Source organism: Dermacentor silvarum, chromosome 1 (genome assembly GCF_013339745.2).
Source record: "Dermacentor silvarum isolate Dsil-2018 chromosome 1, BIME_Dsil_1.4, whole genome shotgun sequence".
NCBI classification, from domain to species: Eukaryota; Metazoa; Arthropoda; class Arachnida; order Ixodida; family Ixodidae; genus Dermacentor; species Dermacentor silvarum.
In genome coordinates, this window is record NC_051154.1 from 239,212,160 (window position 1) to 239,238,698 (window position 26,539).

The 26,539-nt window shown below is 47.6% G+C and overlaps 1 protein-coding gene across 2 annotated transcripts in view; it reads right to left on the reverse strand.

Annotated features, from left to right (window-relative positions):
* Positions 1–468: 468 nt before the first annotated feature.
* The window catches only part of LOC119436986 (protocadherin Fat 4), a 306,741-nt gene continuing 280,670 nt past the window's right edge, over positions 469–26,539 (reverse strand). For both annotated transcript variants that reach the window (XM_037704038.2, XM_049660146.1), the window contains 21 exons: positions 26,320–26,418; positions 25,923–26,039; positions 25,425–25,601; positions 22,892–23,141; positions 21,678–21,959; positions 16,209–16,303; positions 15,956–16,096; positions 15,030–15,132; positions 14,004–14,261; positions 12,724–12,872; positions 12,099–12,270; positions 11,200–11,337; positions 9,137–9,318; positions 7,377–7,595; positions 6,465–6,553; positions 6,233–6,316; positions 5,881–5,949; positions 5,502–5,696; positions 4,927–5,100; positions 3,355–3,531; positions 469–2,511 (listed from right to left, as the gene is read on the reverse strand). In XM_037704038.2, the coding sequence (XP_037559966.1) occupies positions 2,424–2,511; positions 3,355–3,531; positions 4,927–5,100; positions 5,502–5,696; positions 5,881–5,949; positions 6,233–6,316; positions 6,465–6,553; positions 7,377–7,595; positions 9,137–9,318; positions 11,200–11,337; positions 12,099–12,270; positions 12,724–12,872; positions 14,004–14,261; positions 15,030–15,132; positions 15,956–16,096; positions 16,209–16,303; positions 21,678–21,959; positions 22,892–23,141; positions 25,425–25,601; positions 25,923–26,039; positions 26,320–26,418 (3,258 nt within the window). In that variant the 3' untranslated portion in view covers positions 469–2,423. The remainder of the gene's footprint in view (positions 2,512–3,354; positions 3,532–4,926; positions 5,101–5,501; positions 5,697–5,880; positions 5,950–6,232; positions 6,317–6,464; positions 6,554–7,376; positions 7,596–9,136; positions 9,319–11,199; positions 11,338–12,098; positions 12,271–12,723; positions 12,873–14,003; positions 14,262–15,029; positions 15,133–15,955; positions 16,097–16,208; positions 16,304–21,677; positions 21,960–22,891; positions 23,142–25,424; positions 25,602–25,922; positions 26,040–26,319; positions 26,419–26,539) is intronic.

A 26,539-nucleotide genomic window follows, 5' to 3' on the forward strand; every position in this document is an offset into this window, starting at 1 on the left:
GGCAAGGAGTTCGTAACTCGAAGGACAGCTCAGTGGCGTTCAATTTAATAAGAAGTACTTAGGTGTCCTCGAATTTTGTGTAAGTGAAACAAAACGATTACCGTGCTAATTTGTTTCTTTCCAGCTTTACAATTTTTCTTCTTCGCTGCTTACTATTCATTTCACTGAGGTTAATTGATTGTGCAAATTATTTATTAATGCGGTTTTTGATGTCTCCTTCATTATCTCTTTCATAATTTTGTTTCATGACACGCTTTTTCAGCGCACACAGATCAGCACGCGCTTACGCTACCTCCAGCCATGTGATTCTGGACCTATCCCCTTTAATGCGCACGTGTAATAGCTGAGGATCACCACCACCATAGGCCTCGAGGTCAACCTGTAAATGAAGACGTTGTCAGCGCCACCGTTGCTTAGCAACGGGGCACTAGTTTTTCCGTCTCTCGCATGACAACAAAGACACAAAGAGTGACTTATATGAGCTTTATTTCTTACAAAAATTAGGTTCGTTTGCGGCAGTATACAAATATTCGCTATGTACAAGTCATACTACACTGCACATATTATGACGATGAAGAGTTTTTTTTTTTTTTTCGTTAGTGAACAAAGAACAGTCGGACTTTTCTCACTGTTTGTGGCAGCGTTTCCAATTACATTACATTGCAATTGTTCTGTCAGTAAATTTGGCGCACTTCAAGTGCACGAAAAAATGACTTACACGCCGATACTTATAGTTCGTGGCGTTTCCGAGAGATGCACAGTCATTCTGGAGTATGTAAGGGAAATGATGCCTCGGCGAGGAAAAAAAAAAAAAAAATGCCGCTAAGCGCGAAAATCGAGTAGCTTGAACCGTTCAGTGAGTTGCTTGAAACATTGACGAGTTTCACATGCACGTACACAGAATATCTAAGTGTTCTAAGATGACTGTACATCTATAGGTCCAGATTATAGTTTCGCTCGTGATGGAAATGACTCATGCGACGACAACGACGACAGAAAAAAAAAATATATATATATATTACGGGGGAAACAACACGACGCTAAACGCGTGTGACTTCTAGTGTTCAAGCATTTAAGCATACTGCCGCCTCGAAAAAATGGTCGATAAAAAAAAAAAAGTACACCTGAGTTAGTGCTCTCTCTCTCTCTCTCTTTTCCGGCATTGTTATGGATACTGAGAGATGCAACTCTACAGGAGTGGAACAACGCGCGGCGTGAGTCTATACCGACGACACCGTCTTCTCGATATAGGCCCGTCTTCAGGCGCAGATGATGCACGGAAGAGCCTGCTCTGTTTGTTGCGGGTTAGAGGAGGTGGAGAAGACGGGAGTGTTGCGGCCCAAAGCCGCTAAAAGGCGACTTCGACGTGTAGGGTTGCGAGCCGCTATGCGTTAGTTAGGGCGCGCTGGTGCCCACCCCAGTGGTCTCTGCCACGCGTACTACACATTGCTGTGCGTCGGGGGCACAACGTTACGAGCTACCACGAGGAGCGAGCAACACTCGGTCATCACGCGACGATGCCCTACATGTTCGCGCGTGAAGGTCTCCCCACCTGCAGCAGTGCTCGGTCGTGCAAGCCGCGAACAGTTGGCGGTGGCGGCTCGCCAGGCACGCCGCTTCGAAGCAAGCCGCCGCTTTTGGCAATAGACTGTTTGTTCTACATGTGTATAACGCTACGGTATTTGTTTTTCTCTGAGCATGCTCACAGGTTTGGGGTCGCACCAAGAAAAAAAAAAAAAAAAGATACACACACACAGAAACACACGCACAGATGCAGCACACACGCGCGTCCTCGGTTCCCCAGTGTTCATCCGCGTACGCAACGCGGAACGAGAACCGATGCAGCGTGGCGGCGACAGCAGTGGCGGCGGCGGCGGGCGTGACGGCGGCTTGGACAAGGCACTTTCTTTCGTCGCGGAATGCATCCACTCGCAGAGCACTGCGCACCCAGTCTGTTCAACAGAGTCCGGCGTCTTGGGCTTCGTCACAAAGTCCAATGACTAAATGTGCGTTGCACTGGAAAAACAGAATGCGTGTTGCTCATTCGAAGCCAAGGAGGGGGGGAACGTGAAGAAAAAAATAAAAAAAAAGGGTGAGGGTAAAACACAACGCGCACTTGCGTAGTCCAAGACAAGAAGCCGTTCTTGGATGGGTCACGCCTTGGCTTTGCTTAATAGCAGCAGCACGTTGCCGGTTAGCGCTTATTAGTCAAATGAGGCTTGCTTGTTGTTACTGGTGGCTGGCCGTCCGACGTGGGAGGCCCGCTGGCAGCTGCTGCGCTTGCTCATTCCCTCTTTGCGCATTCATCTTTTTTCAAATTTTTTCTCTTTTTTTGCCAGCGCTTGCGTTAGGGCGAGGAAGTAAGAGAAGAAGAAGAAAAAAAAAAATCTGACGCACTAGTTGGCGACGCTTATGCGGTCGGCTCATAACTCCGTCACAGGTTTGCTTCGTGACTGATGGGACCTTCTCGAAGACCAGCTCGTGAAGTTCGAACCAGTCATGTCAGATTTTCTGAAAGGGTGTTAACAGTTGGTTACTCTCCCATGCCGTTAAATCGGAAAACGAAAACAAGAAAAAATACAAAACAAAGCAGGCAATAAATACAAAAAAAAAACAAGCATGCGAAGTGTGTAAGGTGTGGTTAAAGCCCAGTGTTGTGAAAAATTCGTGCCACGTTGTTGTTACACTGACTATAGCAAAACTGGTTAGCTTTGTCACTGCAGCACGGCTCAGTGTTTTTCTTTTGAAGTGAGAATGTAGTGAAAACGGGTGTGTTTCGCCTAGATTTGCAGAAGCACGACTACGTCAAGCGTGGTTCTATGGAATATTTGCAGCATTGTGAAAGAAGAACGTAAAAAAAAAAAAAAAAAACAATTCGGCCACGGGTGTTCTTGATCTAGTTTAGTGGCGCTAAAGCTGATGACTAATCTATTAATCTTTCTTTTTTCTTTGATGATTCTGGAAAAAACTTTCCAATTCAGTGCGCTACAATGGCGCCGTCTTGGTTTGTTTCTGTGGTTGTGTGAAAAGGGAAAACGGCCAAATTATTTTCCCTTTCAATCTATTTGAATAACGAAGACAACCAATAGCGTAGTAACTTCCTGCGCTATGATAAAAATATCGCTACTGCCAAAACGATTTCAATGTGGCATGTTTAGTGTAACGCGAAAGTAGCTACAGTGATTCAGATGTCGCAGTATGGGCAAGTGTAGCGGTGCCTACACGTCTCTTTTTGTTAGCGCGTACCACTTAAAGCGAAGCCTGTCAATAGCTGCCATTTTGGCTATATAGCAACAGCCATGTTACGTGTGTTGTTGGCATCGAAGGCGCGGCGTGAACAGTGCAAACACTTACACAGTCTCCACATCCCTATTGTCGTACCAGCCGTTCTCATTCTTTCCGTATCTCTCAAAGCGTGGGCTACGCGGCGGGTTGAGAGATGATGCGCCGTCAGGGGCAGTTTGTCGTAGTTTCATCCTGTTGTGTTTATTTACAGAGTAGGTGTCTGTGATGCTGTCATTGTAATCCATGCTGCAGAGACGAGGGAAGAAAAAAAAGGGAAAGGCCACAATTAAGGTGCGGGAAGCGACTGACGCGAACTCTCGCGACGACGCTTGAAGTTTTCACAAAGCATTTACACCGACTATAGCTGCTGCTGCGTTCCGTGTAAGTACTTTGGGATAAGAAGTGTTGCGCTCTGGTCACCAGGGGATTGTGAGGATAAAGACGACGGGACCATACCACAACCTCTTTCGCAAGACACCTCGCACACCACCACACCACGTGAGACTTATTAGTTGTGAGTGGGGTCTTTGTATGACAAGTTAGTTTCCGTGAGGACCAGTCCCACCGTGTGAACAGAGATTTAAATGGCGTGTGACAGCAAGAGCGTTGCTGCAATTCAAACTTACCGCTTTGTTCACACTAGACTTACTTTGCATGCGATTACCATCGTTATTTTCACGACGAGCTGCACTTCTTTAATATGAACGTTCTTCAACAGAAATGTTTTCAGGTACACTTCAACAATCATGCTCTAGGCCATTTGGGCGTCAAATTTCTTTTTCAAATGCGTTTATCGTGAGAAGTTGCAAAAAAGAAGAAGATGAAAGAAATATATAGAACTACCGTCCCGCTATGTCCTGAGTACTAGATTTTGAATTCACTGGGTTAGCGCTCCTGTCCGGGCTCTTCGACCGGACAAAAGCGGTGGTATCACTGAGTCTTCCATTATGCTGCCAGCCCAATACGCTGACGTCTGTTGGTGCAATCCAATACATTTCACGAAACCCACCAGACTGTCGGAAACCTGCGGAATTCTTGCATTTTTTGGGGCCATTCGTCAACATACCGTTTCATTATCACTGTGAGGCTCCTAATAATGTGGACGTGGAATAAATAAATAAAAAAAAAAGATGGCTTTTGTTTTTTGGTCTAAAGCCAAAATCACGCAATGGGAGACTCCGTAGCTCAGTGCTCGGTATTAAGCTAGACACCTGGTATTCTTTAACGTGTGTCCAAAAGATAGCACAATGATCGTTGTTGCAGTTCGCCCCTACCGGAATGCGGCCACCGCATCTTAGGCTCAGTAGCTGAACGCCATAGCCATTGAAGCAGGGTAAATGCCTTAAATTATTTCGCTTGAGTTTCTTTTCGGTGAACTATCAAAAGGCACTTTCTTTTGTTCCTAGTCACTCAAATGACTAGGCGCGCGGCAACATCACCAGTGTTGCACCTTAAGATAACCTTGTTCTACGTGGCCGCATTACGTAATGCCCGCGTTCTGTTTACTATTATTTTATTTTTTAAAGCTACGAGCATCAAACCATAAACGCTTCGGGGGAGTTATAAAAGCTTGAAACTGGTTATATAGCTGAACAAAGGAGTTTGGCAGTAAGGAACTTGTGAAACGTTGAGTATACTTACGGAACGTCATCGACGTTGTTGTACTGCAGATTAGAGGGTGGCACTCCGATGGGCGGAGGGCCAGCTGAGACCCTCCCGCCGCCGTACGGGTTGGCCACTGCTTTGCCCATCAGCGGGTTCTTGATGCTGTACAACCGCTGCTGCTCCCAAGTTTTCTGGCGTTTACGAAGCTTTCTGAAAAAAAAAAATGCCATGTGTAGCGCGCCCCTCCTACTTGTTTCAATGAACTGGCTACATGTTGCCACATCTCGTCTGTGCGCTTTTAGCGTCGCGAGTGCATTCGTCTCTTTTCTTCTATCCAACTTCTTTTCCCGCCACGGAACACTTAGTCTGTCCTCACGCTGAGATTGCATTAGCATTACCGCTCTTCGCTACCTATAACAAGGCCCCATAACAAGGCATTCGATACATGCTCCCGGTTGGAAAATAAAGAGCGATAGGCGAGTTTGGTGGAACAAATGTTGCTTTAAAGGAAAGATATACGCGCTGAGAAAAAGCGCGTATAGAAAAAAGAGATTGTGCAACTGAACAGAGCAGCTGATCGTGTGGGATAGCAACTCAGCGGCGACACTCACTTCCTCTGGCAGGAAGAGCAGAGCAGCACAATGCCCAGCACGGCGCCCAGGAAAATGACGCTGCTGAGGGCGATGATGGCGATCTCAGTGGTGCCCATCTGACTGATCTTCTCCTGCACAGACACGCCCTGAATGCGCCGGATTCGGAACGTCTCCAGGTAGCGCACGATCACTTGCGAGTTCTCGTTCAGCACGCTGAAAAAGAAATTAAAGCCGTCGACTGATGAGCGAAGAACGAATGGTGTGCACGTAAGATACTAAGCGCGAAGTGTGTATTAAACGCGTACTTTAGGCGCAGCTTTGTTGAGCACTACTAAGGGCACTATACTAAGCAAGAAACGAACAATATAAAGCTCTAAGAGTAATAGCCTTCACGTACTTGAGTAGCGTGTCCGTGTCAACGATCTCATTGGTATCCTTGTTGATTGCGTACAGGAACAAATCAGACCTAAAATTGAAAGAAACAATGTCAGGATACACACGCTTGCTTCAGCTGTATCTAAGAAAAGTTGAAATGCATGGCACAGAGGACTTTTTACTTCTGCTAATTTCAATGACAGTGTGTCTACAGGACCTATAAAACACTAGAAACATGGATGATCATTGTTTGCCGAGCATCTTCGTCGCTAGACGCCAACAACAGTGCAAGAAATTATGGCCCGCCGCGTCGCTCTAAGTTCGACCTACGTAGAGAGACGGTTCCTAATTTCAAATATCTAACCACAACTTACGATTCTGGATGCTCCATTTCGTCCTCATGATGAGGTTCTAGCTTCGCCATTTTCACTTGGAATCCCGTGATGTTACCGAGGTACCTGTTACACAAAAATCAACATTGTGAGAGCATGCACACATATTGTGTGTTCACTCAGCGCCGCGAACGTGACTTCTTGCTCAAATTATTGAAGCATACGTGCGAGAAAGGAAACAAAGGAATCACATTCAGTGACGAGATATCCTTACCCAAGTATTCTGTCAATGTGTTGCTCAACGTGCACCGGAGGTGTGTCGGTAACGAAAAGGACTAGTTTTGTTTCCGGCAGCACGTAAACCTGAAAGTGGGAGTATATAATTAATATCATTTTGACGCTCAAGTATTGTCAAATTTGTGGAGAAAGTTCTGACTCTCATAACCGTTAGAGGTTTGCCTTACGCTATATATGAAGATTGCAGCGAAACATGAGAATCTTGGCCCGCATTAAAAAAAAAAGGAAAAAAAAAACACTCTTACGCTAGAGTTCTTCGTAAGAGAAAATTCCAGCAAATCATGAAGCTGGACATATCATTAGTGCCTTTGACCCGTATTCACAAAGAAGTTCGTACGCCAGAGCGGTTCGTAAAAACAGGGTCAACCAATCGCGATAACGACCAGATTATCAGCGATGGCGGCCGACCAATCGAAAACGGTCCTTAATTATACGAACGAAAAGCGCTGTGAATGTTCAGCATCACGATTGGCCGGCAGCTGCTTTTACAAACACTTTTAGCGTAAGAACGTTTCGTCAATACGGGCTCTCATCCTCAAAGCAGTTTTGCGGCTGTTCCTGGCGGTAAACGACGCGTTTGTTAAAGACAGAACTTGTGGCGGTTTTAATAAAGGCGCAATGTCAAAAGCGGTTCATTAGCGCCGATGTTCATTTCAGTTGGCTACCTGGGACACAAAGCACCAGTAGAATATGACAGAATCATTAGACAAAAAGGGAAGCTGCATCGCGAAGTTGTTTGCTTCTGCAAGCTGGCCTTGACGTAGAGCACATGCAAGTGTCGCAGCACTATTTCATCATGTTAGACGACTATATAGTAAGACAAAGGCATAAACAGTCCTTCACAGCCCTTCGTGGGGAAATCGCGCCACGAGCGCTCGTGACAACTTACGAAGACATTGGCTACGGCGGCGTTTCCTCCTTCAGAGCCCTCGCGGTCGACGGCCTTGACGTCGAATCCGTACATTTTCCCGCCGTCCAGGGAGAAGGTAACCACAGAGCGCACCACGCCGGTCACTGGATCGATCTGGAACTTGGACGACGCATCCTCGGGCTTTTGGATAATTTCGTAGCGGATGGCGCCGTTGAAGCCTGTGTCGGCGTCGGTGGCCTGTCCGGGAGCCGGGACAAAGAGTGCGTGATCAGAGTACGCAAGAATAAATAAAAAAAAATTGTGCTTGCTGAGGCCTTATTTATACAGCACAATACAATAAATTTAGAGACAATAAAGACTGACTATAGATTGAGCCTTTCGCGAGTTTCTGGTGCAATACACCGAAAGGGCGCCCTGGCGGCGCTGTAATGCATAAGAAACGATCCACGTTTCTAAACGTTCCAGCAACGTGTTTATCGCACGAACGCATCCCTGCTGCTTCGAGAGCACTAGCATTCATAACTGGGATGCGTGCTCCTTGAGCACTCTGATGGCGTTTCTCAGTGGCCTAACAGCGCGAGCTGTAGCAAGAACATACTAATTGGTGCAATTATGTGTTCGCTCTGGAAAGCTCCGTTAGTGTAGAACCCCTGTTGTGGAAGCATGGTGTCTATAGTAAGCACGATAAGCATGGGGTTTTCAATACGAGAAATGCCACTGAGGAGATTTGTGAATAGGCAGATATGCTCCTTAGAGAAACTACATGGTGAAAGCGCAACGAAGATGTTGTATTTGGAAGGTGAAGAATTGTAAAGGAAATACTTACGAATAAAAAGAACACCCGCCTAATTAGGCGGCTGAACAAACAATATATATTTACATTCATGGGCCCTTGCGGGCCTCCCGTTAACAACAACACAAACGCGCGAGGATCGCATATATTGGCAGCTGGCTGCTGAGAGCCTGAATCCGAAATCGATCTTAGGCGTCCTGCTCTCTTGTTCTCCCATGTCTGTTCCATGGTGAAGAGCGGCGTTTCCAATCACGTAAACCCATATATGAATTCTATGCGAGCTTGCCACGTAAATTATTTCTTTCTTCGAAAAGTACACCCGCTGGGCGGCCGGTATAGAGAAAGCGAAGTGCGTCTATAAGCGTGAGACAGGCTGGAGTGGCCCTTACGCCTTCCGTCACCTGGCCCTGTGGTCCAACACCTGAAAATTCGGTGAACTGTTCAAAGAGCGCTGTTACAGCTTCTAGACAGCGTACATTCACCGCTTGTCGTGGCTTTGTCCACGAACGAGGGCTACTCGACAACTGATACTAACCCCCCGTATTCAGAAATGCACCTTAACTTCAGGCCCATGCTTGACTCTGTCTAAATGACGCCTGTCGTGAACGCGCCGAAGGAAACGCAATGAGCGTCTTGGGCTCGTTCACGCCAGGCGTCATTTAGATCAAATCAAGCATGTACTTCCAGTTAAGATGCATTTCTGAATACGTGGGTGAGAGCTACGAGCGGATCAGACAGACATTTATAGGCGCTGGCTAATGAACGATAGGTTCGCTAAGCCACTACTGCAACTTCTGCATGAGGAGGTCCTCTAAGTTTTTATTGAAATAAACATCTATGCCGTCGAGCTGAATGCGATGCAAGAAAGAAAGAAAGAAAGAAAGAAAGAAAGAAAGAAAGAAAGAAAAAGAAAGAAAAAAAGAAAGAAAGAAAGAAAGAAAGAAAGAAAGAAAGAAAGAAAGAAAGAAAGAAATATGGGACTCACGTGCAGCTTAGTGACTTGATAGCCGAAGGAGGCCTCGAGAGGGACGGCGGCCACGATGGGCTTGCCCTGGTGGTCGAAGACGGGCGAGTTGTCGTTTTCGTCACCCACGTTGACCACGACGAGGGCCTCGTCGAAAGCGACGTGCGCCGACTCCTCCTCGGGCTTCCTGCCCTTCTTGGCCGCTGCAATCGCGAGGCGACAAGAGAACCCCGGTTGACCGACTCACGGACCACTTTGTAAACAAGAGCTGGAATGACGATTAAAGTTCAGTGACATTCGACTATTGTGGGTCGACGATACTGGCACGAACGCCAGCTCTTCGGCTCGGTTTTGTGCCAGGACATTTTCTTGATAGGGAAGAAAATGTCCCCGCGAACGGACATTATTCTTGACATTAATCTCTTTTGCAGCAATCAAAATAATCACGTGTCTTATTCACATGAAATAATTCCTTTCTTTCTCTCTTTCATTGTTTCTTTGTTTCTTTTCTTTTTCCTTTCTTTCTTTCTGCGAGAGCCTGTTAGGAACTCTTACCCTACTCGAAACGGTGTTGCTGCGTGGAACCCCTATCTCCAAACGCTGTAAGAAATAAATACCAGACTCTCGAGACCCCCGGATACTCTCTTAATTGGAACCTATACGCCAGCTGCGTCCGCCTGACGCTCCGTTCTTATGTTCTGCGTATGCGGACTGTATAAGGCGTGCTGCTCGCGCATGCCCGCGATGTACGCGCAACTCGCTAATTCCAGACACCTATTGCGACAGACACGGATTTGCTGGCGCTGACAGCAGAGCGCGTGCTTGCGGGGAATGCAGTTTTCCGTATTAAAAAAGTCAACGATTAACCCAATACATTTGAGACAACCAGTCGTTAGATTTTATTCTGTTCCTTCAAATGCGAGAAGTTCCATGTACAAATCAGTACATCATTATTGCCCAGCCAAGACAATTTCCACTTTCACCTGTATTGACAAGGGTGCCTGACGTAAAGCTGATTCATATGTGTACCTTTAACTAGCACACAGGTCAATAACTGTGAATTCAAGCCTATATTCTGCAAAGAATAAACACTGCTGCTTGTACATGGGAGGAACAACGCTAAGCAGAAATGGCCATGTGAAATCTCGATAGTGTTTGTTCTCCAACCAACCTTGTTCAGTCCTTGTTTGCTTGACTGCAAAGTGGCCCTAAATGTATTTACATTGTTAGAATTGATATCAGGAAAGAAAATTGTACTGTTTGAGCGCGCCCTAAACACGCATTCCAGCCACCGGCGATGGCCGCCAACGGCGGGCGTTAACGGCGTGTGTACCACGATGGCGGCACCGCCTGATGTGTCACCACTTTAAATGGAGAGACGCTGTACTGCCGAGACGCATTAAAGACAACCAAACAGCTGCATGCCAGTTTCAAGGGCTGACCCTCAAATCAGCAGAAACGCGAGTTATGCATTCTGACCGCCATTGCGCACCCGCCAAACTACATAAGTCGCAATTGGCAATTTCGTCTGCTTCACGTAAGGTGAAATACATAATTACCGCAAATAAGACATTTGTCTTATTTAGGGTAATTATGCCTTTCAGTAAACACCAACTAGGCCAAGAAGCAGTTCTCTTGATCTATACGTAAGGTGCAGACCGTGGCGGAGGAAGTGCAACGGGAAAACGTGCTGGTACAGAGAAAGAATGTCGTACTCGCTAAGAGGCTTTAGGGCGAGGCCGAAGAGCACATAAAATCGCACGAAGCACGACGACGCCGTCGTCGCCGGGCACTCATGAGTACGAGGCCCGGCGACTTTAACACCCCTCTGACGAAGGGCGCTTCATCAACTATCACCGCGACTGTGCTACGAGTTCTGCGCAGCAAAGTATAGCCAAATGCGTAAGCTTTAAGTATGCTATGTCCTATTTGATTATTTCTTTTACAAATTCGATCCTTGCGATTACCTTTCAAGCAATCTCCATAAGATGAAAGCTTATAACAAAAGCTTTAGCCGCATCACTTCCAAGCTTGCACTTTTCTCGGAAGACGCTCGCCACAGTGAATGGTGAAACGAGACTTACCCGCACTCTCTCGCACTGCTCGGCCCACTCGTTTCTTGTTCATGGCTCGCACTTTGACCACGTATTTGGGTATGGCTTCTCTGTCCAGGCTAGAGGTCACCGACAGTCGTCCTGTGTCGGGCTCGATAGCGAAGAGTCCTGTGGCGATAGGGATGACCGCGCGTTGACCATGCCATTCTAAGTGATGTAGTGCCGGTTACCAGAGTAATTGCGTACACATAGACCGCATAAAGTTTCGCAATGCTTCTAATATAGTATCTGCCACGTACGTGCTCATCGCTTCATGGTGAGCAGTGTACGCGTTAAAGGTCCGTTAATGTTATACTGTCATTTCACAAATGTTTAAAGCAAGAAACGGGTATGGCGTCATTTCTTCAGGATCTTCTCACATACACGGTCATGCGAGCTGAATCGCGGTGCTCCCTGCGCGAAAGTCGAACGTGGCTACTCGTTTATTGCATGCGTATGACCCCCCAACCCTAATCAAGCCAAAAGCCGAGTAAACAAAACAATTCAAAGGGCAGAACGGAAGACAGCAGCATTGCACTCTATTACTGGGCTGTTGGAACAATTACTTCCAGATTTCAGGAAAGCTCAAAAGAACACTCGCTAGCTGGATTAATATTTTGTTGATAATTATTTAATTGCTTCAGGTGCTAATTCAAGTGGCGTAATTACGCGGAGTATCATTAATCTTCTTGTATTATTTATGTGAGGTTTTGCGCGCACCCAGGAAGTCGTCTGTATACGCGAGAAAACGTTTGCTAGAAGCCCCAGCCAACCAATCATGGTGGAAAGCAAGTTGATATGTTTGGAATGCGGTCGCTAATACTATAAGAGATTGCGAACAAAAAAATTCGTGAATTCAGGCGCCTCAGTGTAATACGACAAATGCTTACCGTTGTAATTGTTGCCAACTATCGCATACTGAACGGGCCTGTGAGCGATTTCTTCCGTTGCGTTCAGGTCAAGAATAACCTGAGGCGCCAGCTGATTTTCGAACACAAGCACCTCATACATTCGAAGTGGGAACAATCGCACTCCTTGTCCGCTACCGATGATGATGTTGACCTGAAAGACGAAGGATATGATTATAGAAATTATAAATTTGCAACCTTCCAAGGGCATGTAACGGTTGAAAGTAAAGTTGCGGAGCTGTAGTTTCAAAGCACCGATCGATTTCGATCCATATGTGTTCTTCCTGCTTTCACTACAAGCAAGAAGTCTTTTCACAAACACGGCACAACTAAGCTCGTCCTAGAACAACGAGACCGAAATACAAGATTCGTTAGCATGATTACGTGAAATTGAGCTTCATTTAGCGCAACAGTGTGATACGAGACACTTAGACGAGGGGGCGAGTACGCGCTTTTCGTTTCTCAAAACTAGAACTTTACAAAGGCGCCTCAAAGTGTGAGAAATATCAAGCCTAATCCACATCCGAACTGCCTAATCGTCCAATTACTGCAAGCTTAGCTGGACGCAGAGCGTGCCAGCTGCTGCCGGGGTTATACACGCACTCACCTCGGCGTGGTCAGATTTTGGCGGGTCTCCGTCGTCGGTGGCCGACACAACGAGTCGGTAGTGGCTCTGATGGATGCTGTCCAGTGCCTTGGCCAGTCGAATTTCACCCGTGCTAGGCTCCACCGAGAACGTATCTACCTCGTTGGGATCTGAAATGTCGGAAGCAGATGCAACACAGTTCAGACAAGTTGGCAAACACCTTACAAAGCGCATTTAACACTGGCAGCGCGCGCCTTCGAGCGAAATGCCTTTTCGGTTCCTGAAAAAGCAATCCTCTCTATTGTGAAAAAATAATTAGAGAGTTTAAATATGGTTTTAATAAAAAATGCATGTGAATTACATTCTTGAGACGCGCAGTGTGAGCATTTTCAGCGAAATTTCAAGGCATACAGTGTCCATTCAACAATCAGATAATAGCTGTACTGATGTGATTTTTCTCGCAGTTCTTCCTAATGACTTGGCCGCGTTCGGGCACGGCGACACGGCGACTCCCCGCTTCCGCCTACATGCGGGGACGTCGCACACTTTTCTTGCGCGTATTCACATTAACTCACTGCAAATTCACAATACCTAGATTGCATCGAGCTTAGCTTATCAGCAAGAGAAAGAAGAAGAGAAGGTTGAAGCCAGTATATCTGATCCATGCTGTTTTATTTTTTTCATTATTAGCCGCAAGTCATACAAAACCAACCCACTTAATTCAGTCAAACTCAAACGCCAAATGATGTGCCTGAATCTTGCCTCAAAAAAGTGAAGGCGGGAACGAGGTGATTCAACTAGCCTTCAGGACGCCCACGTAACAACAACTCAAGCAGGAACACCGGTGATATCGTTGAAGTGATAGAGCGCACTCGCCGCTACCGTCTGCACGGGAGCTATGAAGCTGATGCCGGATTAAAGAAACACCCATTGTGTAAAAAGTAGTTTGTGATTGACGTGTCTTACATCATAGTGTAAACGAGATGAGAGCCTAGGCGCCGGAGAATCACTAACCGCTTTTATTCTAGAGAAGAAGGGAAGCGCCGATATCGAGCTGAGTCGGAGCGACTCTGCTCTGACAAGCGTTGCGCCGAACCTCGCAACAGGGACTCTACTATAAACACACAAATCTCTGGCTCCATACCCAAGTGGATCTCAAAAGCCATGGTTATTTCAACTGCGTAGTTACCCGTGTTCTACAGCTGCTAAATGCGATTAATACGAGTTATAACTCGTATTAATCGGCCTTCACTGAAGGAAAATTAAGAATGCAAAAACGAGCTAATCAGCGGTGAACTTACTGTCCAGCGTGTAGAGGAAGTTGCCGGGTCCAGCGTCCAGGGTGTAGACAACGTCGCCGACACGTGTGTTTTCGGCCACCTCGAGAGTGTAGACAGATTTGGGGAACTCTGGCACTACGTCGTTGCGATCGGTCACAGTGACCCAGAGCTTGGCCGTGGCGCTCATGCTGGGCTTGCCCTGGTCGTACGCCACTACGGTCATGTTATAGAACTCCTGCTTCTCGAAGTCCAGCTTGCTCAAAGTCCACACGGTGCCGTCTGTTAAGGGGAAAAAAAATAGGAAGAGGAGTGCTCAAAACGAGAACGTTAGCAAGAGTCTCTGAGCGCTTGCTTCATTTTGACCAATGCGTATACGTTTCCTTTCTGCCCTGACAGCTAGTTAGCTTGTTTCAATCCGGGGGGCAGCATCAGTTATTGTTACTTTGTATTACTATTATGAAACGTTTCTGGTTTAAGGGCTTAAGTATTCGCTCAAGGGGTTCCTTTCACAGTTTTATGCATAATCTGGAACTGTCGCTTGCGCTGTCGCAACCGTGAGGGTGTTATTATTCTATACCACTCATACACATGCGAAGGAAAATACGACAAAGAAAGGGGCTCTGCTGAAGAAGGAACGCCACTGTGAAGGCCCCTTATTAACTTCAGTTCAGTTTATCTGACGCTCACAAACGCCTGTAATTATCTCCCTTGGCACCCCTTCTCTATCGAAGCGTTTTTTGCCATAATATTAAGTGTGTAGTTCCAGTTCTCCCTTATTAGCAAATTATAATATAAACTACATGATATGACGGAAGTAACTGCTAACCGAACGTATAGATTGATAAAACGTCTTAACACATCTCACAGTGCTGTACCGTGCGTTGTAATGCAAGTTGATGCAAGTTGATTAGAAACAGATGAGCAGTAGGTCTCAGGGGTAGCTTTAATTACAGTCTATTCTTACTTGTCTACATGTCTCTACTCACGCTTAGGTAATGCTCTGTTTATGGTTTTTCTAGCCATGAAACAAAACATAAATATACAGACCTTTGCTGTCAATGTAGAATTTGTTATCATGTCCACCTCCAAGCTTGTAGAAGACGAGACCATTTTCCCCGGTGTCAGGATCGAATGCGCGGATCTGCGTCACCTAAAATGCAAAAAGAACAAAAGAAACAATTGATGCATGATTTATGGAGACTAAACACGATGCCTTGATATCTGCATTTCAACGAATAAAACTGTCGCAGTTTCGCCCGAAAGGCGAAGCATCGATTGCGATAGCAAATTAGTAGAGAGCTATTCGGGGTAGGGATAGTAGTTTTATCGGCTGCATAAACTTGGACACATTGGCTTACTAACTGAATTAACAATCGTGGTGTCAGCGCGCACAAGCAAACATGCATAGATCACACTGAATGACCTCAGCCAACGACTGTCAAAACGCTGGCAGCAAGCGCAGGTTCTGGCGGTTTATCGCTTCAACAGAAACTGAGCGGCGAATGCTCACCGCATAGAAAGGTCAGAACCGTGTGGAGATAAGAGAGGGTGCGGACGACCGGCATCCCCGGGCAAAGCGCAAAGGAGAAGCTGCCCCCCCCCTCCCCCCCCCCCTCTTCCTGCTTTGTTGCTTTCACGTCGGAGATTGAGTGGCAAGATACGCCTTTGGTGCCTGAGCACAGCGCCGCCCCGCCTCCCTCCCTGCCTCCCATACCCCCACGGTCTTTTGCGCGACGGTCACGTTTGCTTTCCGCCGAGCGTTCGCTCTCCGTGATAGCGCGCGGGGGGGTTTCGCCCTCCGTGATAGCGCGCGTCCCCCGCGCGCTTTCGCTGGCGCATACGGTGCGCGGCGACGATTTTATCACCCTTGGAATCTATACGGAACCTCACGGCGACGGCGACGCCGACGGCAGAAATCCGGTTGAAGTGTCCATATATAATTGCTATCGCAATAATAACGCAGTTAATCGTACCTTTTGACCAGGGTCGAGGTTCTCCGGAATTTGAGCCAAGTACGGATCAGTGAAGAACCTTGGTTTCTCGTCGTTGGCGTCTTCAACGGTGACAGTAATGTTCACTGTCGAGTTTTGCGGAGGGTCTCCGTTGTCCAAAGCCTAAATCCAGGAAGGACAAAAAATGTATTTGACTCTTGCTGGCTTTACCCTAATTAAAGTAAAACACGGAAATAGACAAACAGAAGAAAGCAGATAAGTCAATTTTACTCACAAGAACATGGAAGTAATACTTGAACTTGGTTTCCCTGTCTAGTATACCAGTGGCAAACAGTTCTCCTGTATGCACATCTACATGGAACGGAAGGTCTGCGAAAAAGAAGAAAGAGAGAACGAGGAAACACACGTGTTAAGAATTGTGTAAACTTACTGAATGAAACTTTCATGGCGTTGTAATTGCACGACATGCTGCAATTACAATGTTTTGCAACATTTTCGCGTGCTGTCACATTTGTTAGGTGCAGCACGTCAGAGTTATACTTCAACTCATGCGTACAGGTTGCCGCAGGAAAGAAAGACTTAACCAAGTGACAACGCTAAAGAAGACGGTCGACGCACATGGTGGTTCAAATGGTTCTATGATTAAATTTTGATTATATCTCTACATTCTGCCTCTTTTTGTGCTCATTATTCACTAATTTCGTAGCTTATTCGTATCGTATTTCACGCGCAATTACGTCGACCTTGCCTTCATTAGCGTTGACACTTGGTTGACCCTTTCTTTTATTTACCAAAAGGACAGGTGGGCCGATCCTGGTAGTAGTAGAGTCTATGGTGTAATGTGGTTAGTTTTAGACTATAGTGATGCTCATTACGCTCGTACCGTTAATTTTACCTATTCTGCGACTAATTACGGAGTTTTATACGTACCCATAGTTAGGGGACGAAAACCGACGGGCGTACGGAAGAAGGCTGAAAGGTACACAAAAGAACGCAAGCACGACGCGGCACTTTGAGTGCTTAAAGGTCTCTTTGGGTTCCGAAAGCCGGTTGCGTACGGAAAATCCAAAGGTCCCTTTTCTCGCTTTTTGTGGGCACCGCCGAATCTGCCTTCCAGACACCATTGCTTCACGCGAGCCCTGCTTCGATCAGGTAAACACTTCCATTTCCCAATAGTGTGTCGTACGGCGGCTTTGCCTCAATATACGCCTATATACGGCGCTGCACCCTTTACAGGGATATAGTACAATGTTAATTTTCGACTATATTGGCGCTAATCAGGCCGGTGCCGTTAATTTCACTTACTCTGCGACTAATTCTCACTTCTTTTCTCGTTGAGGCAAACATTTTGACACCTCTTTCAGGTTTGTAATGCACTCCAATGCACTCCAAACTACCCTTTTTGTTAAGGGAATACAAAATAGCCAGATCCCAGATGTGCCACGCCCGTGTGAAGAAGACTAAGAAGCTAAGAAGACTTTGTCTTCAACAAATACAAATGTACAAACGAACTGCTTGGATAGAGGGAAACATATCTGACATCTAATAAGCTGAAACTTAATTTATGCAGCAGAAATCGCCGCCAGTGCTAGGTCGGCACGTGATGTTGTGCCATAGCACCTGCCATCATCGCCACCCGTCCCTCTGGGTCCTGCCGACTAGTCGCCAACGGGAGGCGGCGACACAATACGGCGCGGGGGGACCTCGGCAACTGCCCCGTCTGTGTCCTGCCGACGTGCAAGCAGCCCCGGCCATCATCGCCACCCGTCCCTCGGGGTCCTGTCGACGAGTCGCCAGGGGGACGCGACGACACAATGCGACGCGAGTGACGTCAGCAACCATCCCGTCTTCCTCCTGTCGACGAGGAGCCGCCGCCAAGGGGATTTAAAGAAGAACCGGCCCATTGTTAAGCGAGAGAGTCGCCACCGGCCGCCCCGTCGGTCTGGTGCGCTCTTACCAGCTCTTACTGCTTTGACCAGCTATCCCCAGCTAATGGCAGCTATTACCTGCTATTCCTGCTATATCTGTACATATTTGTACATACTGTATAAAGCTTTCGTCTCCTCTTCGCCTGCTTCAAGACTCCGTCTCTCGTCCCCGGACCCCGAGTCGCAATAGTGGTGGCAGCGGTGGGATTGGCGAACCAGTATCTGAACAGCGGATGGCAAGCTGCGAGATACGAGGACCGAAGACGCCTGCTACACCGTTCGATGGCAGCTACCAGATCGACCGGCGTCAACCACTTTGGCTGGGTGAGTGCCCGATGTTTGCTTTTCATGTCGCCAGACCTCTCTAGCACAGGCAGATGTTAGTAGAGTGTTTTGTTTTGGTAGACTATGATTTATTAATTTGCCTTCTTTAAATAGTGGATTTAGTTTGAAGTAGGGTAAATTTTGTGGGCAAGCAACACGAGGAACGAGATCGCGATGGAGGAATTCCAAGTTCAGGACCTCATTCAAATTTGCGAGGAGTTGGGCATTTCCGCCGGCTCCGAAAAAGCAAGGAAAGCGATTCTCGACGTGATGCGAGCAGAGGACGTGACGACCGAGGAAGCCGAAGAGGCTTGGGAAATGATTGTGGAGCGAAAGCTCGAGGCAAAAGAACGCGAGAGACGTGAGAGGCGCGAGCTGGAAGCGAAAGAGCACGTAAGTCCCGAGGAAAAGGCAAGGCGAGAGAGCCGCCGACAGAATCAAACATGGATATGGCGCACAGCACGATATCATCTCCACACCTTCAGGGCGGGCGAGAATATGATTAAATTTCTTGCTGATTTTGAAAAAGTGTGCGAAGGAGAAGGTGTCAACCCGGACCTCTGGTCCGAGCGGTTGATCCTGCTGCTCCCTTGTAGTCTCGCGTGCGTTTTGGAAAGCCTGCTTGATGAGGAGAAGCGGGACTACGATGAAGCTAAGAAGGCTTTGTTGAGTCATTTTGATGCTGTAAGTCAGGCCGACTGCCAGGACCAATTTGATAGCCACAATGCCGAGCCTGTCGAGGAGAGACCGCGTATTGAGAAGGCTACTAGCTCAGTACGCCAGGGAAATGCTATGGTGCCATTGTTGCACACGCTTATCGACCAGCGGGAACACATTGTTGTGCCGCCGTCTAAAGAAGCCGCTTTGGAAATTGTGGCCGACGACGAAGGTCAGAAAGAAATTCTGCGCCCTTTTGATGACAGCGATACACTCAGGCTAGTCAAGGAGAGACCGCAGGGCAAGCCGGCTAGCTCAGATGGCGTCGGATGCAGTTGTGTTCTGTTAGAAGTACAGACATCTAGCGACGACCACGAGGCTAGCTTGGTTTTGCCGCCCGGAGCTATGTCGTTGCGACGAGAAGGCAGGGCACCTGCGAGTACGAGTGCCGAGACCGCGAGCTTTGTGAGCCGCGCCGAGGGCAAACGACGAAGGCGCAAGCCGAGAAAGTCGGACTCGGGCGGCGATACGGGCCAGGTGAAGCGCTCCAACAGCCAAGCCGTTAGGAAAAAGCGGAGTAGGGTGAACCCGAAGCTTAGGCGGCTGCTGAAATCTAGAATAGGCGTGAGGCGCGTCGCAAGAGAAAGGTTTGCACATGAACTCAGACGTCGCAAATGCCGCCAGTTCTTAGTGGTGTCAAGGCATTGTAAGCAGAACAACGTAGCGAAGCGTCGGGTATGCTCGATAGTCTGCTGCAATGGCCTCTCCCTTTCTGGGGGAAAGAAAGGCGACTGCCCAGCGGTCAAAGGGACAGCGCGCACGCGGGTCCGTGAATGCGCCGCTCTCCCAGTATTTGTTGGCCGCGGGTCGAAAGTCGCCGGTGCTTGCAGCTCTTGTTTCTTCTTGTGTCGCGACTGGACTACGCGTAGACCTGAGGATGGGAGACCCTCTCGAGCGCGTCTGAAACGACGTGTTTGCGCACACCTAGCGATTAAGAGCATACCACCTTGAAAGCCGATTTTATTATGTCTTTTTAGTAATAATTTTGTTTTGTTTGTTTCGTTGCGTTAAAGTTCAGTCGCGTGTTGAGCCTATGAAAGGTTGGATGTGCAGAGAAGAGCGCATCTTTCATGCTCTGGTCCCTTTTATTCGCGAGACACCGACATTTCTTAGTTGGTTAATCATTTTACTGAGACCTGATTGCTGAACGCTCAAGTAGAGAAAGCGTCAGTGTTTTCATTTGTTTGTTGTTTTTACGTTTAACCTAGGCTAGACAAAGCCTAAATGCTTAATTTAGATTGACTTGTTTTTGTATTGTACGCGTTAGTTGTGTCAGTGTATAATTTTGATTCACCTTTGCTTTCGTCTCAGTAGTGTGAGTTTTAGTATTTGTTTGTTTTTTTGTTAGGACCGCTTCTGTGCTTTATAAATGTGGTGCTCGTTTTGCCGAGCGCATTTTGACAGCAATAAGTGGAGGGCTATTTCTTTATGCGGTGACAGTTGTCGGATTTCATTAAGCACTTTTGTGAAGTGGCGCCCAAGCGCATGGATTAGCTACGCTTAGCCTTTGCGCCACGGCTTTCGGGGGCAAAATTAAGTCATCTTCGGCAACCTTGATCTTTGGCAACCCGCCCGCATTACAGTTGAGAATCGCTTGCGACGCAATTCTGATTTGATTAAGACTCGCGCATTGACAACTAAAAAAAAAAAAAAAAAGGAGGTCCGTATCTCGAATTTTTCTCTCAGATACGTGTCTCGTGTTGTTCGGGATTTTTTGTTGTTGTTGTTTTATTTTGTTTTGTTTTGTTTAGCGTAGCCAGATCTCGAAAAATGCTTTGTTCGATGATTTTGGTCTGGCGGTTTGGAGAGCATTCGGAGGGTGCTTGCTTTGGCCGGAGTGGTTTGGCGTTGTTGATTCTTGGTCGTTCCAGTGGACATTATCAGGACCGAGCAGCAGAAAAGACCACCGGCGGGAAAAGCGGCAGAGCCGATACCTCCAGACCATCCTAGACGTCGCCCAACCGGCGCATCCATTCTTCCGAGCTGCGTCGGACAGCTCGACCTCTGGATGCATTGTCTGGCGGCGGGGGTGCTGTTGTGCCATAGCACCTGCCATCATCGCCACCCGTCCCTCTGGGTCCTGCCCACTAGTCGCCAACGGGAGGCGGCGACACAATACGGCGCGGGGGGACCTCGGCAACTGCCCCGTCTGTGTCCTGCCGACGTGCAAGCAGCCCCGGCCATCATTGCCACCCGTCCCTCGGGGTCCTGTCGACGAGTCGCCAGGGGGACGCGACGACACAATGCGACGCGAGTGACGTCAGCAACCATCCCGTCTTCCTCCTGTCGACGAGGAGCCGCCGCCAAGGGGATTTAAAGAAGAACCGGCCCATTGTTAAGCGAGAGAGTCGCCACCGGCCGCCCCGTCGGTCTGGTGCGCTCTTACCAGCTCTTACTGCTTTGACCAGCTATCCCCAGCTAATGGCAGCTATTACCTGCTATTCCTGCTATATCTGTACATATTTGTACATACTGTATAAAGCTTTCGTCTCCTCTTCGCCTGCTTCAAGACTCCGTCTCTCGTCCCCGGACCCCGAGTCGCAATAGTGACTAGCGTCACAGTGTTGCTGGCGTAAATGTTGTCATACGTCACACGGATGGTGATTACCGCATCACGTCTTAAAACGTGGACTGTGCGGTGCTATAGTTCTGTTGTTAACTTCAAATAGTAAGCCTGCACCAAAATAAATTCCATTCCCGGCCACCGGTGGCCTTACATTTTACCAAATGATACGCTGCTAACGTTACAACGGAAATGTGGAGATGACACGTACTCTGGTCTTTCCTGGCAACGATGGCGTAGTCGACGGCGCCGTTCTTCCCACGGTCCTCGTCGACTGCCCGGAGCACACCAAGCCTTGCGCGCTGTTCCTTGTAGTTGCCTTCTGTGATGCTGAAGCTGTATTCGGGTTTCACGAAAGTAGGCTTGTGGTCGTTGACGTCCAGCACAGTGATGTTCACCACTATCAGGTTGGCCAGGCCACGGCCGTCTGATGCGGATACATTCAGCAGGTACACGGTCTCGGGCTTCAGAGCACCTACTACGAAGATCTCGCCTGCGAGTGAGCGCACGTAATAGATTTTTTTGACACATTTGCTCTCTTGACACACTGGTACTTCACATCGAGGTCTGTACTGAGGCGTTTCATCGAGCCTCTGTAATAACAATCAGGTGAAGGCATGCTTTAGGTCTGACTGAAAGCACAATTTTTACACAATTCCGTTCGATATACGAAACTCTCCGCCGACGAACATTGGTAGGTGCCGGTACAATGACCGCCTTTGTTCACCTTCTAGGCGCTTAGGGTACAAGTTCACCTCAACTGAAAGTACAAGAGGTTGAACCTCTCATCAGAACGTGTTCACGGATATGCACTAATTTATGAAGGAGCCCCGATGAAACGATAGGTACTGAAATCAAAGCGCGCTGAAAACGCGTGATGACGGCAATAGTTAAATCCTGCACAATGCGGGAATTCTTGTTTCAATACCACATGCGTGGGGTTAGCAAATATTCAGGCTGCCAAACTTGTAAACATGAATGGAAGCTGGGTTAACCGAAATAAACCAGCGCCGGTCCTGTGCCCTCGTCTGTCGTCAGGTTCTGTTCTGAACGTTTCTTTCTTTTTTTTTTTCATGTGTCAATTCTTGGCCCACCCTTCTATTTGTCTAAATGTTTCGTTTGCGGAAGAAAAAGAAGAAAGGAAAAGTAATACCAGCCAAGGAATCAACGACCATTTTTAAGAATGCAACAACAATACAATCATTAATCACTCTGCACCGCCTTTACGACGTCGAACAATTTTACTCTTAGGCATCTTTTTTTGTTCTTTTTTTATTCTCAATAACACGTTTCTCTTATAAACCGGGCTTTATGGCGCGATGTGTGCGGCAGGCAGCTCTGTCCTGCGGGTCACGCTCAACGGCACAGTGAACTCGGACAAGGCGCAATGTTTCAAACCCTCAAATGTCGGGCTCAAAGACTCACCGGTCTGACGGTCGATGCGCACGTTGCCCCGGGCGCCAGACACGATGGAGTACTCGACCTTGGAGTTGGGTCCCTTCTCATCAGCGTCGATGGCCGACACCTGAGCGACGCGGGCACCCGGCCGCGCCGTCTCTGGAAGCAGTACGCGCAGAGGCCCATGCTGGAACGTGGGCGCGTTGTCGTTCTCGTCTTCCACCTTGATGGTCAGGTACGTGGTTGAGGAAAGATTGCCAAGGTCTCGGGCGGTCACCTGCACCACGCCACCGTCGCGAGATCAGCAGACGCTACGCGTACCGAAACACTCAAAAAAGGAAAGAAAGTAACGCCGACAGAGTAATTATGCATTGAAAGACACACTTATAGGGAGGCGCTTAGCATGTGCATGTGTAAAAAAGAAAACAAAAGATCTGGAGTAAGCTTTTCTTTTTTATGTCTGCGTCAGGGTTGGGCACGAGAAAAGGGGCTGGGAAACTTATATGACCGTCTTATTAACGCATAAAGGTCTGCCTCTTAGCGTACTTGTACGCAAATAACACGACCAAGGATATGATTTGGGGTGAGGGGGGGGGGGGGGATAGAACTGTTTGAGGTCTCACAAATATTCAAAAGTCATGAACTACAGTGACGGTTTGGTTCCCTTAACTGAATCACTGCGAACAGCGTGCATTTTTGAGCCCCCGACGCCTCGATAAGTTTAGAAGCTCCCAAGTTATCTTCAGAAGAATGCTCTGGTACTCGTGGAAAAGTGTAAAAGAACAGCGAATGAGAAAGTTCTTGGGCCAAACAAATGAGTGCCCTAGCAACATGTTCTTCCCTGAAAGAAAGTCTGTGCCGCCTCAAGAACTCCTGAAAATTTTCGCAGAACGCCGACGCTGTATACGTAAAGCACTGCTTTCTTCGAGTAGCGGCGCTACTGCACGCTCAAGCATAGGCACTGCATCGCGTTCGTCAAAAGAAGGTTTTGTCTGGGAGAGCCCTTAAAGCAGGTACTACTTCGGACGCCCGGTTACGGTTTTGCCTAACTTGCAGCAGCAGCAGCCAGCGTACAAGTCTAAAAATCTTAGACGCAAAAAAAAAAGAAAGTAGAGACGCCTTTTTGACATTTCCGCTGCGCCCCTCCCCATGTTCGCGCTCGTTTCCACTAGTCCGCACCCCCACCTATACACGGTGGCGCCACGAACACTGTTACAACACGTCGCAGATGATTCTGTCTATTTTTACGCGAACGGGATGGTAACTTCGAGTTCGATATTCGCAGTTCTACCGCGATTTCTTTTTTTTATCGTACGAAACGCCGTCTGGAAGGTTTATTTCAACATTATGGAAGCAAAGAAGCCTTTGTTGCCGGTCTTTCCAGAAAAAAAAAATTCCGCGCACATGAAACATGACCGTGCTATGCAAGCTCGACGCGTGCCTCCTCTCTGGCTAGGTTGTGGTCGATCGCAGTTTGAAGGATTCGCATCTTTAAATAGCGCTAAAAAGGCGTAGGGCTAGAACAAGAGTAACACAAGACACGACGCTAGAGCTGTCGTGTCCCGTGTGCTTCTCGTTCTATATTCCTACGACTCTTTAGCGCTAGTTAATTACGTCTGAATCCTGGAATACGCACTAACTAGACAAACTGTTCTTTAATGGCGCAGTTTGAAATTAGTGCTTATAATAACTTGATCGCTGAAATACATTCATTTGTGTTTTATTACTTTTAAATAACCTTTAAATGTTCTATATATTGCCCTAATTTCACTCATTGCGTTGTTGTACGAGAAAGGAATCTCCGCAAGCATGGCTGCCGTGGGGTGCTAGTAAGCAAGGTAATGTGCAGTGCGTTGTAGCTGTGGACTTATCGCGCTTAGGAACACGTTCGATTATATCGGTTCGTGTACATTGCAACGTTTAAGCGCACTCGGTGCTGTTGGTCAAAGTCGAATAAGCTATTGCTGCAAGCGTGAGCACAAATCAGTCGACGCGGCCTTACTATACTCACGGCTGTAGTGTATAAAGCAAATTTAAGCTGTACACTGCGGGGTTATATTATGTGAAAGGTGGAAAATAGACTTTCGATCAATACTACATACAACTTTCAAGTGCGCTGGGGCTATTTCACTGACAGCTTCACTTTCTCAGCCTGCAGCCGCTACTCGGAGCTTAAGAAAAGTTGAGAAGCGCTGCACGAGCCTTTCATCAATTGGGCACGTCTTGTTTTGGTGGCTCGCGAAATTTCTCCAACAAGACACGCTAATCTCAAGCTCTCTTCACGTCATCTCTCTCTGTTGCTTTCTAATTGAAGCGCCGGAACCTGCAGTATTAATATCGGTGCCGTGTTCTGGCGATCCCAAAGCCTCTTGTATAGCTCGGAAGTATACTCGCGCCTATCTTGCGGCTTCGTCTAACGTGCTCAGTCCTCAGTGAAAGCACTGGTTACTCCTCCTCCTCCACCACTCCTTTTCTGCTAGCGGCAGCAGACTTTCAGGCGCCTATACTCGTCCGGATACACAGTGTATCCAAACGAGAGCGACTGTAAGGTTATACTCACCAGAAGCTCGTAGCGGTCGGCGAGCTCACGGTCAAGGACGGTGACCGGATTTCCGCCGCTGAAAATCACCACTCCAGAGTCAAGGATAGTGAACAGGTCGCTGCCCTGGCCGCCAAGAGAGTAGTGGACCACGGAGTTGTTACCACTGTCGTTGTCGACGGCCATGATAGTCGGGTTCTGTAGACAAGAATAACGAAAAAAAAAAGAAACGAAAGCATCTCAGTTTTACCAGGCAGTGACGATAATAACTGCGGCTCTTTTTGTCGTGTGCAGTCCCTAAAGGAGCTGCTCTTTAGTTTGTCCTACATCGTCGCACAGTGGTTTAACACTGAGAAAACATAAACAGGGACCTAATTAAAAAAAAAAAAAGCAGTTCGTACGCGAAAGCGCGTGGTAGCGACCATTAGTGAAGGTGATCGGCCAGTGACAAGCAATGCTTACGAACGGCTTGAAACTTGGTTAATTCCGCCCCAACTTCTCATGATAAAGTTTCCTTACCACTGTGACTAAAGTTCCTGGTTGTGAGTTTTCCCTGATGGTTCCCTGGTATGACTGCATGAACGTCGGTACCTCGTCGTTGACATCGACGACCTCTACGGACACTTCGCTGACGCTCTGAAAGCGAGAGAAGGAACATGTTACAACAAGAATCTCCTGACGTGCCCACATGACGTTTTGTGCCGCAACCAAGTTAAATTATTATTCACAAGGACTTGCAGGTTGAAGCACAGCATGTCTAAAGGAACTCGGGTGACAGCACCGTTACATAAACCAACTAATACAGTGAAAACATCTTTATTTGTCACATTACAGAGGAGGTGAAGAACGCGTATAAGGGGTGTCCCGCGTTATGACGACAATATACTCGATAGTTTGCAAAGTCAGCTGCACTCACCACTTTGGTTGTCGGTCGCTTCTCTTCCAGCATGACCGTAAACGTGTACTTGCTCCTCTTCTCACGATCCAAGCCGATCTTTGTGAATATCTCTCCATCCTGCAGCGGAGCGTCGCCCAGACAGGGTTACCGTTAGCGTAATCTTTCTGTATGCCGCTGTGATACATGTGGTTAAGTTCTAAGGAGAAAAAAATAACATGACAATGACAACAATGCCGCT